The 18,525-nt window shown below is 39.6% G+C and overlaps 1 protein-coding gene across 2 annotated transcripts in view; it reads left to right on the top strand.

Moving 5' to 3' along the window:
- Positions 1-18,525, top strand: part of TTC17 (tetratricopeptide repeat domain 17) — a 125,614-nt gene that overhangs the window by 6,641 nt on the left and 100,448 nt on the right. For both annotated transcript variants that reach the window (XM_018059224.1, XM_013969875.2), the window contains exon 2: positions 16,129-16,218. In XM_018059224.1, the coding sequence (XP_017914713.1) occupies positions 16,129-16,218 (90 nt within the window). The remainder of the gene's footprint in view (positions 1-16,128; positions 16,219-18,525) is intronic.

The raw sequence follows: 18,525 nt of genomic DNA, 5'->3' as shown, positions 1-18,525 counted from the left end.
AAGACACCGCGTTCGCCATCTGCCGTGACCACTGCTACCATCGGACAAACAGGTAGTGCTTGTCTAGTTGTCCCTTCCCATTTCTCCCTCCTCCTTACCAGCATTTTTCAGTTTTACTTTCTAATTATATCCTGTTTCTTTCCGTAGCCACTACCATTGCTCTAATTCTCACTGCCTCATTAATTGCTGTAACTTCCTAACTGCTCTCTCTGCTTCTAGTCCTGTCCTGCTTCCAGTCCATTCTCTCCACAATACAATTAGAATAATCTTTTAAAACCTTCTTTGTTTTTTTGTTTAAAAATTCAAGTTACAAAATTGATGTGTGGCATTGTAAAAATAAATGCCCGACGTTATGGGAGTATATAAAGTCACAGAATGAAGCCCTCCTACCTCTACTTATTATTACTCCCCAAGAAAAAACACCTTTAAAACAGTTGAGTACATACCCCAGAATATGGTTGAGGTTCGTCAACATGTCTTGAATTTTGGCCTTCCCGTCGCTCTAGCCTGTCTCTGCTCATCCTTGAGGGCCCCACTCTCACTTCCGAAGGTACACACATAACACACTTAGCCATACTTAAGTGTTTTGTCAGTATCCCCAAATATGCTCTGCTCTCACTTACTCCTGGGCCTTTGGACATGGTCTTCCCTGCAAATGTCTCAGTCCGCCTAACTCACACTCGTCACAACTTAAACATCAGTTTGTCAGGGACGCGTCTCTGATGTGCAGATTGGAATAAGCTGTTCTCTCAAGGTATTTTCAGAGCATCCTGCATTCCCCTGTGAGAGCATTTGCCCGGCCATGTTGTGTCTTTTGCACTTTTCCATGTTTACTTTTGTAAATGTCCTACCAGACTGCTGTATGCTCCAATGAAGGGAGTAGCTATATTCTTCTCTGCAGCTCCAGTATCTCTCACACTGTCATCACAGAGGCTGCAGTGGTATCTGTTGAATGGATGATGTAAGGAAGCATGAGAAGTGGTTCCCACTTTTTAGAAATTTACCATTATGTGAATGAAGCCTTACAGTACTAACTAGTGTGGAAATCAGCTGGGGACTAGCCTAAAGGAAGCCTCAGGAGATCTTGAAATGTCCAAGTAACCCATCCGTGCACCAGCCCCGAGGCCGTCAGAGACCTGCTGTACACAGGTGAGATCCATAATTTCAGAGATTTCTCATGCCTCTCTGTGGTGGTCAGGCTGTGTATGCAAGAGAAGTCATCCACTCATCGCTGACATATCTGAAAGGTCAGCACTTGCTCAGTCATTAAAAGTAGGAAGAAGCGACAGGAAACTGATAAACAAGAAGAGCAGAAAAAGCATCGGAAAGGGCTGAGGTGAAGTAGAAGGGAGCTGGCAGCTGCACTGTTGAGGATGGATTAGATCAGCCGTGGGGTTCAGCAGTTGTTGCAGTTGAAAAGCAGCGCTGGTGGAAGTGAACAGAAGGCTCTCTGACAGCCAGCAGTAAGAGGACTTGCCAGCAAGTCAGGTCAAAAATTAGAACAGCTTTGCACTCTGCGGTGTAGGGAGCTGGGTGTGGGCAGGGCCTGCATCTCAGCTGTGCTCCACGGGGGCAAGAGCAAGGGGAATCCCTCTACCAGCAGACTTGTCCGCTTCCAGACTCCCTTCCTCGTCACACGAGTCTCTTTTAAACCCATTCCAATCAGTCCTTCATCCGCACCACTCTTGTCAAAATTCCCAGGGCCTTCCATATTGCCACTTTCAGTGCTCAGTTCAGAGGCATCTTTCTGAACCTCTTAGCAGCCCAGCAGTTATCCTCAGACTTCATCAAACTATTTTTTTTACGTGACTTTCGGAATGTATATTCCTGGTTTTCCTTCTAAATCCCTGCCACAAGCTCTCATTCTTTTCTGCTGAATTTGGTTTATTAGTTTTAAATATTTAAACTTTTTTGGTTTGTTAGTCTTAAATATTGGAGTGCCCCATTTCTTCCCTCTGTGCGTGTGCCCACCAGATGATCTGATGCCGTCTCATGGCATACAGTGTTGTATCTGCAGTCTCACCCTGAGCTCCAGTTCGTGCAGCCAGCTGCCTACTCAGCCTCTCCACCTGACTGTCGAGTAGACACCATGCGTGTATCCTGTGCTAAATTGAACTCTGGATTTCCCGCCCCACCACACCTGTTACCAGATGGTTCATGCCCCCAAATCTTGGTATTGTCCTTAACTCTTTCCTCTCACATCTCATACCCAGTCTATCGGCAACCTGTAAACTTCCAAAATGCATTCTGAATCCTGCCGGGTCATTCCACCGCTGCTTTCCCAAGCCTAGTCCAGGCGATCGTCTTCTCCTGAACCTCTGCAGTAACCGCCTAATAGGTCTGCTTGTGTCTCTGTTTGCTGCATAGAGTCTGTTCTCCCCAGAGCAACCAAAGTGATCTTTTAAAAAGCAAAAGTTTTGGTCATGCCACTCCTTGAGGAGTCTTGGAGGAAGGGAAGCAAAGAGTCTCAGAAAACCTTCAGTGGTTTCCCGTCACTTAAACGCTTTAACACTAAAACCTAGTTTTCACCAGGACCTGTAGGCCCTGCAGGATCTGGGACCTGGCTCTTGGCCACCTCTCTGCCCTGATGCTACTTTCCTTGTGTGCTGTGTTCAGTCATACTGGCCTTCAGCTGGTTTTCAGAGTACCAAGTTCACTTGTTTTGGGTTGACCAAGACCTTTGCCTTTGCTCCTTCCTCTACGTGAAACACTTTTCTGCAGACATCAACATGGCTCATCCTTTCTCTTCTTTCAGGCCTCTGTTCTCATGTCCCCCATTTCTGACCAGACTGTCTAAAACAGCATCTCTTTCCTCGCTCTGTCTTCTGTATGTTTCTTCATTGTATTTATCGCTGGCACTATATTGTAACATACACTTTATTGCATGTCTCTCTGTAAGAACATAATAAGCTCTGTGAAGGCAACAGCTTTGTTCAGTGAAGTAACCCAGTGCTTAAAACAGTGCGCTGACACATGATGCACACTCAGGAAACACTGAAGAAGTGAAAGAGAGAGTGTAGGCATGTCTGTGTGTGCAAGCAGTGATTACTCCTGTATTAGCTCCCTCATCTCATATGGGCATACTGAAGGGCCACCATTGCTTTAATAGTCTGGAGGAGGGAGGTGCATTTACTTTAAAGGAAGCAAGCTAATTCACTCATTCTCCCCATTACCAGTGCGAGGTCTGGACAGCCTAAGAATTTTTCAAGCACATGGAATGTCTAACCCAGAATTGTAAAATGGTGCCTCAGATAATCTGCTCTCCTCTTGGCTATTTTGGATATCTTGCTTCCCCAACCTTATGGTACACTCGAGCTCATATTTGAGATTGTGACATTTGTGTGTGTGCATAGCTGCTCAGTCGTGTCCAGGTTCTTGCAGCTCTGTGAAATGTAGCCTGCCAAGCTCCTCTGTCCATGGATTTGTCAGGCAAGAATACTGAACTGGGCTGCCATTTCCTCCTCCAGAGGATCTTCCCAGCTCAGGGGTCAACCCTGGGTCTCCTGCATTGCAGGCAGATTCTTTACTGTGTCCTGAGCCACTGGGGAAGCCCCTGCGGCATTACTTGAGTTAATTGAATATTGTATAAATGTAGGTAAGTCGCTTTATATTTTGCTTTCAAGACATACTACTTGGAATTCACACTGTTGTGCTTCCCACGTTTGCTTAGTCAGTAGTAACTACTTCATGAGTCTCACTTGAAAAGAACTCACTTATATATTTCCTAACGTTTTCAGCCTTCATTTCCTCTCTGAGGAACTTAGTTATTTCAGTTAAAATCAGGTGACTGGCAAGAGGCTCTGTCCCCAAAGGTCAAGCCTTTCCACCTTCAGTCTGATTGTTTGGGGGGGAATTGAGATGGGTAGTTAATCTTTAGATAGAACGTAAGAGAGCAGTACATGACAGCAGTGGTCAGGTGGAGTCAGGGAAGTTTTTATGGGAGCAAGTATTTGCCGAGTGCTTTTCGTGTGTCCATCACTGCTCTTGGCACACTTGGGTCACTCATTCAGTACATGCTTGGATGCTTTTTGTGTTAGGAAATTGAAATGCAGCTGTGAGGGAGATAAAGTCCTTGCCTTAATAGAGTTTGCATTTTTTATAGTCATACATGGAAGTGACTCATAATTTAGGATATCACCAGGTAACTTTCATTGTAATAAAAACCATTTAATGTCTGTAATTCACTGAACCCTTTACCAAATGTTTTCATATTCATTATCTCATTTTATCATCATACAGACTCAGGAAAATGTGGTACTGATCTTTTATTAAAAAATTTTAGAAAGAATGTGGTTAAATTATTTGCCTGAGGCCATGCAGGTAGGAAGTGGCAGAGTGTGAACTCAAGCTCAGATCAGATTCTAAACCCTCTTCTCTTTTCTACAGCGCTAAACGTTGCTACTAACATAAAGAAAAATATTTCTATAATTTTATTTGTAAAACAAATACTCATTAAAAATTTTCTTTAAAATTTTTTGGTTTTAAATTGAACTAAAGACTATAAAATATATGATAATTGAAAGTTTTTTGCACTATTTAGTTTGTTATAAAATGAAAAGTTAGAATTTCATGACTACCCATAGTCTCTCTTCTGGAAACAACTAGAATTATTTGTGTATTCTTCCCTAAAGTTTCTGTGCATTTGCAAACACACAGTTTTTTTGTTTGTTTTTTTAAAAAATACGAGACTAGGAACATTTGGTCTCACTGTTAGCTTTTATTCACTTCAGAAGACTTAGACATCTGTCCATATCAGAAATAGAAGGCTACCCTTTTCTCTCTTAAGCATGCATAGTGTTGGGTTGTATGGATGTTCTGTAGTTTATTTAAGCAGTTCCCTAATGATGGACATTTAGATTGTTTCCATATTTTTACTACTGCAGACATTCTTGCAGAGGGTGAACATGCAAATGCATATATTTAATTTTCTTAGATTTGTTAAATTGTTCTCCTGGCAGACTGTGTCAACAGTGTTTGGGATGTGCAAAAAAAATTTCATAATCCAGTTCTAGTGAAAGACCTCTATCCACTGCCTTTAGCTAAACAGTGCTGTGACCATCAGTGGAAATAAGAACAGAAAGGGAGCTTCAGTTAGATTTTTTTCATCTTCATAGACAAAATTAAACCTTTGTCATTAATGTTTATTTTACAGTTGCTGGGACTGCAATAAAAGAGATTAGTCAAGCTGACTTCTTTTCCCCCATGGTTAATACTGCCACTATTTTGATGAATAATCAAGTTGAACTTTTTCCAATTGTCTCTTATAGACTATCGTTTTCCAGTATGAAATAGCAGAGTCATTTCCTGGCCATTGAGTTTGCCATCATCTGAATAATGATGAAGTTACTAAGGTTTATTTTCTGGACCTGATTTTAATTTTCCAATATTTGATTGGCAAATCTGCCTTAGCTTTTTGTTGTTCAGTCATTAAGTCGTGTCAGACTCTTTGTGACTCCATGGACTGCAGCATGCCAGGCTTCCCTGTCCTTCACTGTCTCCCGGAGCTTGCTCAAACTCAGTCCATTGAGTCGGTGATGCTGTCTGAACCATCTTGTCCTGTGTTGCCACCTTCTCCTCCTGTGCTCCATCTTTCCCAGCTTGTCTTAGCTTGGGCTGCCATCACAAAATGCCATAAACTGGTGACTTAAACAACCAAGGCTTATTTTCTCACAGTTCTGAAGGCTGGAATCCAAAATCAGAGTGCCAGCGTGGTTGGGTTTCTAGTGGGACCTCTCTTTCTGGCTTGCAGACAGTTATATCTTCCTCCTCCCTCTCATGGCAGAGCAAAAGAGAAGACAAGCTCTCTGGTACCTCCTTAAGCTTACGAGAGCACCAGTCCCACCATGAGGGCCCCATTCTCACGATGTCGTTTAGTCGCTCCGTCGTGTTTGACTCTTTTGCAGCCGCATGGACTGTAGCCTGCCAAGCTCCTCTGTACATGGGATTTCCCAGAAAAGAATACTGGAGTGGGTTGCCATTTCCTTCTCCAGGAGATTTTCCCTACCCAGCGATTGAACCTGAATCTCCTGCATTGACAGGTGAATCCTTTACTGCTGAACCATCAGGGAAGGCCCCCAACCTCATGACCCCTCATCTAAATCCAGTTACTTCCCAAAGGTCCAGTCTCCGGTAGACAGTAAAGTGTCTGTCTACAATGCGGGAGACCCGGGTTCGATTCCTGGGTTGGGAAGACCCCCTGGAGAAGGAAATGGCAATCCACTCCAGGACTATTGCCTGGAAAATCCCTTAGACAGAGGAGCCTGGTAGGCTACAGTCCATGGGGTTGCAAAGAGTCGGATATGACTGAGCGACTTCACTATATATACACTATAGGGCTTCTACATATGAATTTATAAGGGGGGACACAGTTCAGTCCATAGCATCCCTCTGGTGCACATGTTTTTTCATCACCAAAGTGCCTGGCATTATGTCTGGTATTTAGTAGGTTCTTGTGTTAGTTTTCTATTGCTGTCATTAAAAATGACCACAAATTGAGTGGCTTAAAATAGCACAGATTTATTATCTCACAGTCCTGTAGGTGTTTCACTGAGCTAAAGTCAAAGGGACAGCAGCACTGCCTGTCTTTGTAGAGGTTCTAGGGGAAAGTCCATTTCCTTGCTTTTTCCAGTTTCTGGAAACCACCTGTAGTCCTCAGCTTCCAATCCCATTTTATTGCATCTTCAAAGCCAGCAACCTTGCATCTCTCTCTGTGACCTTCCTCTTCCACTTTTAAGGATCCTGTAATTACCTTGGACCCACTTGCTGCATAATCTAGGTGACACTCTCTAGCTTGCTTAATTAAGGTAATCTGACTGGCAGCCTTAACTCAATCAGCGACCTTAATTCCCTTTGCCTTGTTCAGTTCAGTTCAGTTCAGTTGCTCAGTCGTGTCCGACTCTTTGCGACCCCATGAATCGCAGCACACCAGGCCTCCCTGTCCATCACCAACTCCCAGAGTTCACTCAGACTCGCGTCCATCGAGTCAGTGATGCCATCCAGCCATCTCATCCTTGGTCGTCCCCTTCTTCTGGCCCCAATCCCTCCCAGCATCAAAGTCTTTTCCAATGAGTCAACTCTTTTCATGAGGTGGCCAAAGTACTGGAGTTTCAGCTTTACTATCATTCCTTCCAAAGAAATCCCAGGGTTGATCTCCTTCAGAATGGACTGGTTGGATCTCCTTACAGTCCAGGGGACTCTCAAGAGTCTTCTCCAACACCACAGTTCAAAGGCATCAATTCTTCGGCACTCAGCCTTCTTCACAGTCCAACTCTTACATCCATACGTGACCACATGAAAAACCATAGCCTTGACTAGACGGACCTTAGTCAGCAAAGTAATGTCTGTGCTTTTGAATATGCTATCTAGGTTGGTCATAACTTTTCTTCCAAGGAGTAAGCGTCTTTTAATTTCATGGCTGCAGTCACCATCTGCAGTAATTTTGGAGCCCAAAAACAAAGTCAGCCACTGTTTCCACTGTTTCCCCATCTATTTCCCATGAAGTGATGAGACCGGATGCCATGATCTTCGTTTTCTGAATGTTGAGCTTTAAGCCAACTTTTTGACTCTCGTCTTTTACTTTCATCAAGAGGCTTTTTAGTTTCTCTTCACTTTCTGCCATGTATCCTAACATATTCACACGTTTGGAGATTAGCACATGGACATCTTTGTTGCGTCATTGTTCTGTGTTTGGTATTTTCTGCCTGAAAGAAAAACCACTTCTGAGTTACATATACATTCACGTTAACTGTACAGCTGCATTGTTTCTGTATGTGTTTACAAGAACATCGTAAGTACACAGATAAGAAATGTTCATGACTCTGGGGTCCTGATTCAGTATTTCATTTTCTTTTCTTGTGAGGTTGTAAGTTGTCGATTCATTATGTTGTTTGTGTCCTTTTTGGTGAAGTAAATCAGAAAATGTAGACTGATGACTCTTATAAGAAGTTGTTCATTAGTTGCTCATGTCAAAAATGGTTACTTGCTGATCAATTGAGAAAATGGTGATTGACATGAATGCTCTAATGATATGTTCAGATCTAGATTATAGCTGTATATTTAATACTTCAAATACCTAGATTATTTTATGTGAGTTCAAGTATTTACAACTGTGTCTTCCAAGAACTGAAAATGATGAAATCTAATTGAGGGTAGCTTTAAAAAATAGGGATATAAGGCCATAAAAATTCATGTGATGGTCAGGATTCAACATTTTTATTTATTTAAAGTTGAATTTTAGTTTGGTAACTTGGTATTCTATAAAATTGAGGCTGGTTTTTCATTTTTTATTAAAATACAAGTACTCTGAGAATGGAAAAAAGTCATCTTTAATAAAAATTTATTTTTAAATCTTGACAGTTCATAACAGTAGCATTTTATTGATCTGATATAATTACATTTTTCTAGTAAAAGGTCTAGAAAATGTTACATTTTTTGGCAATTATTACAGCCAGGAGGTTGTGTAAGTCTCTCTTAAGAGTCGAGGCTAAACTGGTATTTTGTGAACTTGAACTTCTCTAGCCCTGAAAGGCCACGATAGTTGGACTTAAATTCTGAAGAGAGAGTTGCATGCAAAGTCCAGCAGCAGTCTTTTCTGCCTCTCTCATCCTGTCCCTCCAGAGCCCTTCGCACTGGCAACTGCAGGAACCTGACAGGGCCGCAGAGCTGAGGGCCCTTAGGTCGTCATTGTGAACTAGATTTGAGATAAGAATGAAAATGTGAGGGGAGAAAGGAATAAGAAAATACAATAGATACTGTCTTTTTGACTGTTTGGCCCCAGGTCTCTGTGAGGAGTTTTTTTCTCTGTGTATATATAAGGGAAAGCTAAAGATTGTTTCTCAAATCGGAGCTTATACTTGTCATTACAGTTGTTTTGTTTTGTTTTTTAAATACAAGAAGACATGTTGCATAGCACTATATAAAGTTTCATTTTAACAAGATGACCTGTTCATAGCTCTTTAAAGAAAAGGAATACTTTGTAAATTTAAGTATACGTGTTCACTGTAGAAAAGGTCAGAAAACACAAACCAGAAGAGAATAATCATCCAGCTAGAAAGCAGCATTCATAAAATGCAATGTATAAACTGTCAGATGGATTTTAAAGAAAGATTTTTTTAATAAGTGTTTAAAAGGCAAAAATACCTATGGCTGACAAAGAAATTAAAATATGTTCATGCTTTTCTTGTGTTTCTGAGTGTATAGAAAGTCGGTTACTATTGTTATAAATTTCAGCTGATTGAACTATTCTGGAGAAAAGCTAGTAAAAAATACAACTTTTAGAAGCCAGTCCCAACAATCCCCATTCTGGGAAGGAAACAATTTAATAGCTATTCAAAAAATTTAGGGGCTTCCCTGGTAGCTCAGTTGGTAAAGAATCCACCCGCAATGCAGAAGACCCCGGTTGATTCCTGGGTCAGGAAGATCCGCTAGAGAAGGGATAGGCTACCCACTCCACTATTCTTGGGCTTCCCCGGTGTTTCAGCTGGTAAAGAATCCGCCTGCAGTGTGGGAGAACTGGGTTCAATCCCTTGGTTGGGAAGATCCCCTGGAGAAAGGAAAGGCTATCTGCTCCAGTATTCTGGCCTGAAGAATTCTATGGACTGTATAGTCCATGGGTTTGCAAAGAGTTGGACACGACTGAGCGACTTTCACTTTCAAACAATTTAGGTGTAAGGATACTTATCCCAGTATTGTTAAAAGGAGAGCATAAATTTTAGTAGCAACTTAAGTAAATGACTTTAATATCATTGTTGTTGTTTCCCAGGTTGCAGTTGTTACTGTTTAACATAAAGGTCATCTACTAAATATGATAATGTAAATCTGTATTTATTGGGAAAGAAGTCTGATAAAATTTAGAGAAGAGAGAGGGAAAGGATATAATAGAGTAGATACATTATCTGATTTTTTTAACAGTATATGCATAGCTATATATGTATATAAATGCTGAGAAGTTACCCTGATATATTTGACAGCAGGTATCTCTGAAGTTGAAAGTTCAAGTAATTCTAACTTTCTTCTTTAGATTGTCTATAACGTGTCTGTTTTTATATACCATATATATTTAGCCTGTAAATCAGAAAAAAAGATTATTTTGTTACTAAGTTTTAAATTGGAACTTTCTTAGAATTAAGCATCATGAAGACAGAGAGGGCTGACTTTGTCTGTGATACAGTGAGCAACTTAACATCAGAAATAGCCACTGCTCACTGGAGCCTTGGTGTCATTTGACAAATTGACAGTTGAAAAGAAGCTCTTAACTGTGTCTTTGGAAATAGTCCCTGCCTGAAGTCCATCCTAAAGGAGATCAGTCCTGGGATTTCTTCGAAATGCTAAAGCTGAAACTCCAATACTTTGGCCACCTCATGCAAAGAGTTGACTCATTGGACAAGACCGTGATGCTGAGAGGGATTGGGGGCAGGAGAAGAAGGGGACGACAGAGGATGAGATGGCTGGATGGCATCACTGACTCGATGGACGTGAGTTTGAGTGAACTCTGGGAGTTGGTGATGAACAGGGAGGCCTGGCGTGCTGCGATTCATGGGGTCGCAAAGAGTTGGACACAACTGAGCGACTGAACTTAACTGAACTGAAAGAAAGTACACGTTTGTATGAGCAAACTAAAAGAATGACAACTTCATTCATTTGAATATCAGATTACTTCAGTGGTTTAGACTGGTTAAAAGTGATACTTTAATAATAGTGTTCAATCTTTTATAGAGGTAGGATTTGGAAAACGTCAGGAATTTTTACAAGTCATTAGGTTGGGCTTCCTCAGTTTATAGAGAAGGAAACAGGAGCCCTGGCAGAAAAGGTGATTTGCTTTAACCGTCACAGAGCTGGTCATGATCAGGTCAAAGGCTTATTTTTTCCTGATTCCTGATGGCTTAGCCGCTTTACCTTCTTTCCAGATAGTCATCAGTGAGCCATGATACCTTAGGAGATAGAGAATCTAACAAATGTGATATCAGATACTTTCCATCAAACAATCAACAATGTATCATGTACCTAAATAAGTAGGTGTTCGTTGTTCAATCGTGTCTTTGTGACCCAATGAACTGTAGCCTGCCAGGCTCCTCTGTCCGTGGAATTCTCCAGGCAAGAATACTGGAGTGGGTTGCTGTCCCCTTCTCCAGGGAATCTTCCTGACCCAGGGATCAAACCCAGGACTCCTGCATTGCAGGCAGATTCTTTACCATATGAGCCACCAGGGAAGCCTGTTATGTACCTAACATGTACACGAAAGCGTATAAATACTGAGGGTAGAAAGAGGAATTTAAAAAATATTTCTTTAGGAAGACACCCATACAATAAAGAATGTAATAAATGTTAATACAGAAGTATATATAAAGTACTGTGGAAGCTCAAGAGAAGGATGGTTTCACACACACAAAAAGAAATAAATGTCATTGGAGCCAAGTCAGTTGGCCATCAAAAACATAAGAAAAGAAATGCATTCCAAGTAGGGGAATTAGCATGTACAAAGGCACAGAGGCTCCCAAAAGAGCCAGGAGGGTTAGAAGACACCCTGGACAGAGGTCCTCAGGAAAAGTAGGCAGAGGTCTAGCAGTAGCAGCAAGACTTTCAGTTTTGAAATTTGTCATTGGAATGTTGAGACAAGTTCTAAGCGTACAGATTCAGTTTGATCAGGGCTCAAACAGTGTCACCAGACCAGGTTTTTTTCTGTCCTCATTGGTCTGCTGTTTTAATCCCATTCTCAGGCTCCCCGTGGGTGTAAGAGGACTAGTCCCCAGTAGCTCAAGGAAAAGTTCTGCACTAGGGACTGTACAATTGGTTAATGTCCCTTCTCAGAAAAGATCACCAAGATACCGATGGGAAGGAATCCCCTGATCAGGCTCCCCACGCGGGAAGGGATGTTTCCAGCCAAGCAGGACAGGCACTTTTGCCGTGAGGAGGAGATTGCAGGTGGCTGAATAGGAAAAATTGTAAATGCTCAGTGAGTGGGACATTGAAGGTAGAGGTGAAGTCTTGGGTGGGGGGTCTTCTTAAAGATTTTTCTCTATGTTTTCCATCATACTGTCTCAATATTTAAATAATATAAAATCCAGTATAAAAGATTTAAATATTCCTTCCCATATTTAACCTAAGGACATTATACGTGAAGAATAAGTTGCTGTGAGGGGTGGAACTTATGTTACAGTAGAAGTGTTCAATTTCCTGTCATAAAGGACCAGCGGAAAGTGATTGATTTTGGTTTCTTTTTTGCTGTGCTGTGCAGCTGCAGGATCTTGGTTTGCCAACCAGGGATCAAACCCAGGGCCCCTGCAGTAAGAATGCTGAGTCCTAACCCCTGGACTGCCAGGGAATTCCTCGAAAGTGATTGGTTTTGTAGAACTCGAAAGTGTTTATATCCTTAGATTGGTTATTTTAAGTTTACAGTGTTCACCTTTTATTTCACTTGGCAGTGAAGTCATTACCTTTATATAGTGATATTACCATGTGATTTTACAGAATTCACAGAGACAGGACTCCAAATTATGTTCACCTTTTATTTCACTTGGCAGTGAAGTCATTACCTTTATATAGTGATATTACCATGTGATTTTACAGAATTCACAGAGACAGGACTCCAAATTAGAGATACAGAAATTAACAGTATCTTGAAGATGTCAGCAAATGAAATATATGAAAATGAACCTGACAATGAATAAGATATTTACTGCCGCTCCATATAATTGGATACATGTAGCTATAAAATATATTAAAAGGAAAATAAAATTGACTGTTATATATAGGTTGAGATTCTCTTTATTAAAATAAATTGCTGTGGTAACAGTGAAACTGTGTTAACCTGGAAGTCTTAAGAGAATGAATTATTTTGAACAGAATTCCATTTAGCTAATTTCCAAACACATGGTCAGTTTTTCCCTGCAGTTTAAATTTTGCCCTAAAATGTATTTCCTACTTTCTCACCTTCTTATTTACAATAAATTGAAAATAATTTCGGTTTTTCTTTTTAATTCAGGTCATTATAAGCATCATTTATTATGCTGTGGAAGTTGTAGGATGGTTTGTCCTTTTGTGAAAAAACCATAAAGTGCTCAGAGGTCTTATGGGTGCATTATGTCATGTTTAATCTGTTAATGCCTCTCTGTAATTTGTCACTGTTTTTGCTCTTGGGCTTATAGCAGCCACTTCTAAATGCTAAAGGTTTTGAAGGGATATTACCACTCCTTCTTAAATTGTATATAAAATCAGAGTGCACAGGCTCCACATGTTGGCTCATAGTGGGCCTGGTTGATAGAGGCTTAATATAACTTTTGTTAGTTGAATGGATGTTGTAGCATTTACAAAGTTGTAATCTTTCTTAATCTTCTAAGGAGGAGAGATATTCAAAAGGAGAAAAATTCAAGCTGATTGGCATTTGCCAAAGATAGTTAGCATAAAGTCTTAAAATGTAAGAACTTGAAGGTACCTCAGTAAGAATATGCGTCAGGCTGTAAATCTTCTGTAATCAACCCTGATCTGGCAGCGCTCCATGCCATTTGCTGCCACGTCAAAAAGAGAAGCACAGCTGTCAGGCTGTCAGTGGACTCCCTTCTGCTAATAATTTCATCTTTGTACCTTCTCTAGCTGCTATATCTCTGTTGCACTCAGTGCTTCAAGGAAATGAAAAGTGCTTCCTCAGAGTTGAATGTTGGCCAAACCCATGCTATTCAAATACGATAAAGCCCTGGTTCTCTTGTGTCTTTTTAATCTAAAGCTAAAATTATACTTTATTCATTTGTCTTATTCTTTCATTCCGCTTGTAGTTCTCCAGATTATCAGATAAATAGACTGGTTGGGTATTTTGGAATGGGAATGTCACACTCCCACATTCCTTCTCCCTCCCTCTGATTTTTTTTGTTTTTGTTTTTTTCTAAAACCTTATTTAAATACACTTATAGAGAGGTATGTTAAATCAGTACCTCTCGAGGTCTGGCTAGTTCCAAAGTAAAGACTTTCTTTGACCTCCTATTAAAGCTCTTTTGCATTCTGACCACTGGCTGTAGCTTTTACATTTTCTCCTGTAAAAATTTTGGTGTGCTGTAATATATTACAAATAATATATTATATTGTTGTATAAAAGATTGATGGACTTTGCAGTTAGATCAGGTCATATTCAGTATAATTACTTTCCCTGCCCTTTTGGCATTTGACTGTTGAATATGTAAGAGAAGCAAAAATGTCCACCCTTCATTGAGAAACACCTACCGTTTTGCTTGTAGGCCTTTGCTAGGTTTCATTGTTTGATAGAGATTAACAGCTCAAGTGGTCAAGTATAGGCCTTGCTATTATATTTTTAGTGCCTTTTAAGTTCAGAGTGCAGTTTTAATGTAAATTCCGATATAGTAGGAAAGCCAGGGGAAGCAGTGAAGGGATTTAGTTATAAAAGAGAGACCCTGGGAGATGATAATTATCCATCACTATATAATGGTGACTATGTAGTTCGGATAATTGCTATGAAAATATGAGTGGAAGTTACTCCAGACTAGCACCTCTTTTTCTTCTGGCATCTCTGAGACGGTAGAATGAAGAAAGGCGGATGAGTTTTGTATGCAGTCACCTAGCGTCACCCAGTACTACTGTGCGTGTTATTAAAGCAACCATTGGACTTATTCCATGGTATTTTTATTCCCTCTTATTATTTATTTGTTGGCCATACTTCGTGGCTTGCAGGATCTTAATTCCCCAATCAGGGATTGAATCTGTGCCCCTGGCAGTGAAAGCATTGATTCCTAACCACTGGACCACCAGAAAATTCTCATTCCCTCTCTTTGATTTTTGTTTAATAGGCTTGCATTTACCAAGGTCTATGCAAGGCTATCTTTTGCTCTTAAAAAACTAGCTCTAAAATTAATTAATTGAGCTGCTGTCAAGTTCTTAGAGATTACACGAATGTAGTTTCTTCTCAAAGTAGAACTTCTAAAGAGCTAGTACATAATTTGACAGTCTAACCCTAAGGGATACCAGGAACTTCACTCATGTCTTAGGTTCCAAGGCCACTTTCTTAGATTTTCCTGAAATTCAAAAAGCCCCATGTGTGTGTATGTGTTGTTTTCTCCTTGTTATAAACATATATAGACAATTGAAAAATATACAAGTGTAAAAAGTAAAAGATATAAATGTACCTCTCTTTTTAATCCCACTCTCCAAAAGTAAACCAGCTTAGTTTTTAGCATATCCGACATGTATACATCTAGGTCTATAAAAATGTAATTTCTTTAAAAAAAAATGCTTATTCTTTATCACTGTTTTAGTTAATTACGCATTGTGAATGTCTTTCTGTGATAGTAGATCTAATTTTTCTGTATCCCATTCCATTGGACAATTGATTTCCCTGTTCCCTCACTGATGGACTTAGGTTTGCTTTTGTTGTTTGGTTAGTTTTTTTGTTTGTTTTCAGTTAAAGGCAATATAGTGAACATCTTTCTGTATAACTTTGCCCACTTGTTTAAAGAATGCCTATAGTTTCCTAGAGTTTATATTCCTAAATCAAGGGTATGTAATTTTAAAGTTTTGATACATGTTGTCAAATGAGCCTCCAAATAATAAGTTTATAAGCCTGCTGTCAGCATATAAGGATTCATTTTCCCTACATCTTCAACAACATAGTTGCTTGTTTATGATTCAGAAACTTGAATTTTAAACTCTTAAGTCCCAAGGTTATTTTATATAATCTCTGATTTATGGTTTCACAAATAGCCTGTAAAAATAGATGCTTTTCATATTTTTCCTTTTATTGCTGCCATACTTGTTTAGATATAGAATGTGTTATCAAGACAAAGCAATCTTTTTATTTTGTTAGTATAGGTATAACATATATTTTAAGGAATTTATCATTCATTTCAAAATACTTCTCTTCTTGAATATTTCTTATATTACTAGTCCAGTCAGGATATTCATTTCAAAACCTTGCTGTTTTGAGTTGGAGTTCAAGGGACAGCTACTGAACCTCTCATTCTCTTTGCTGAAATTTACACATGATCACTTTTGAAATACCCTGTAAATTTACTGAGCACCTCACACTGACTAATGGCGATCGAACAGTAATTTAAGGCATATTGAAACTTTATTAATCCAAATACATTTTAATGAAATCTGAACTTTATCTGTTTGCTTGCTTGCTTGCAGGTGGATTCACCTATGAACTTGAAGCATCCCCATGACTTAGTCATATTAATGAGACAAGAAACAACAGTTAACTACCTCAAAGAACTGGAGGTGAGACAACTGGACAAGCAACACACAGCTGATACGTGGTGCATTTCACAGGAGCTGGAGAAGGCAATGGCAACCCACTCCAGTCCTCTTGCCTGGAAAATCCCATGGACGGAGGAGCCTGGTAGGCTTCAGTCCATGGGGTCGCGAAGAATCAGACACGACTGAGCGACTTCACTTTTACTTTTCACTTTCACACATTGGAGAAGGAAATGGCAACCCACTCCAGTGTTCTTGCCTGGAGAATCCCTGGGACAGCAGAGCCTGGTGGGCTGCTGTCTCTGGGGTCGCACAGAGTTGGACACGACTGACGCGACTTAGCAGCAGCAGCAGTAGTACTGTGGTCAAAGAAGAACTGAAACCTATTATTTCTTAATTCTTCTGACTTTTATAGGAATTTCTATTTTTAGATCATACTTTTCTTTTTCTTTTTTTTAAATCAGAATGCCATTTGAGCACCAGTAAGAGAAATAGACTACTGGAACCTTGGTTTTATGCCTCATTCTTGACTCATGTGTCCTTGAACAGCATTTCCATGTATAAATATTTCCATCAAATATGAAGAGGAATTATCTCAAGATAATCGTGGAAGGAGAGTTTGGGTAAAATATCAAAAGGAAGAATGGTTTGAATACCTCATAAAAATATAATTATGTTAGTTCTCAGGTAGAAAAAATTAGGATCTTAGTAGTTTGTGTTATTATGACTGAGGTGAAAACCATTCATCACTTTGCATCTTGAAAACTCTTCCTTCATTTTTATTTTATATTGAAGTATAGTTGATTAACAATATTGTGTTAGTTTCAAGTGTACAGCAAAGTGATCCAGTTATACATATACACGTATATATTCTTTTTCAGATTCTTTTCCACGCTTTGAAAAGCTGGTATTTATTAGCACTAATAATATCTGACCTTCTGGTTTCTATCATTGATTTTTGTAAACTGATTTTTCTTAGTAGCGAATAGTGTTAACTATTTGAAAAAGTTTTTTTTCTTTCGTATAACCCCCTCTTAAAAGTTACAGTGTAAATTGAATTCAAATTTTAATGAAACTTTTAAGTTGCAGGAAAAAACCCAATTTGCAAAATGAGATTTAGAAAATTATTGGAAATAATAAGAGTAGAATCAGAGTCTTAGAAAGCTAGAGGAATCATAAAGATCATCCTCATTTCAGAGGTAAGGAAATAATTAGACCTAAAGACTGAATTGCCTGATTTCATGAAACAAGTTATGGCAGAACCGGAGGCAGACGCCTTATCTCCTGGCTGTTTATAGAGATGAAACCAGGTAGCCATTCATCTTCTCGTTACATAAAAGTTCCCAACTTCACTTATGTAAATTTAAACTAGTACATCTATTAACAGTAATGTAATGAGTTTATACATAGTACTTAGTTTCTGCTTCATATACACAATGACAGATGAAAGACAAAATAGAAATGAAAGTAAAATATAGTCAGGTCTAAACACAACATAAACAATCTCCGTAGAGTTGAAAATGGAACAGAAAACACCAAGTTGAGAACGTAGCTAAAACTATAAACCTGCTGGTTGCCAAGACCAGGAATAGGTTCTGCTGTCTGATGTCCATTTCATCTCTGTGGAGTAAAGGGAACAACAGTGTTCTGTGCAAGACAAAGGAAGATCACCAGATTCACTACTGCTTGAAGACTGGGACGGAGCATGAGAAGAGTCTGGTGGGAAGAAGGTTGAAAAGGCAGGAAGACAAAACAAAACCTAATGACCCAACAATGAACCAAGTCATCTAGTGGTTCAATGATTGCATCTTCAGTTTCCTGAACACCATTTCAGGGCAGAGTGTCACTTTGGGTTAGAAACTCTAAAGTTGTACGATCTGGTTTTGGACTTTGGATCTAGATAGAACCTGGAAGCAGCTACAAAATTGTCATGGAATGGTCGGGAGGAGACAGAGATGGAGATGGGGTGAAGGATGATTCCAGGAGTTTTGACCCAAGCAGTTGATGTTAGATGAGGTTGGCTTTAGCTGAGATGAGAAGACTGAAGGAGGTATAGACTGGGGAGGAGGCTGGTATATTAAGAAGATGCCTATTAGGAATCTAAGTGGAGACATTGAATGAGGAGTTGGTTCTTCTTGTGTAGACTCCTGGGTAAGGGCTTGAGCTAGAGATTTAAGTTCATTTATCCTTCTTAATCACTGACACAGGAATAAATCCATGAGACTAGATAATACAGTTTATCTTCAAAGTAGTGACAACTGGGTGTACTTCTTAGATAGCAGAATCAATACCAGAAGACAATAGCATCAAATGTTAAGTACAGAATTTTAT

This window comes from Capra hircus, chromosome 15 (genome assembly GCF_001704415.2).
Source record: "Capra hircus breed San Clemente chromosome 15, ASM170441v1, whole genome shotgun sequence".
Lineage (NCBI taxonomy): Eukaryota > Metazoa > Chordata > Mammalia > Artiodactyla > Bovidae > Capra > Capra hircus.
This window is presented reverse-complemented; position numbering and strand designations above follow the sequence as displayed.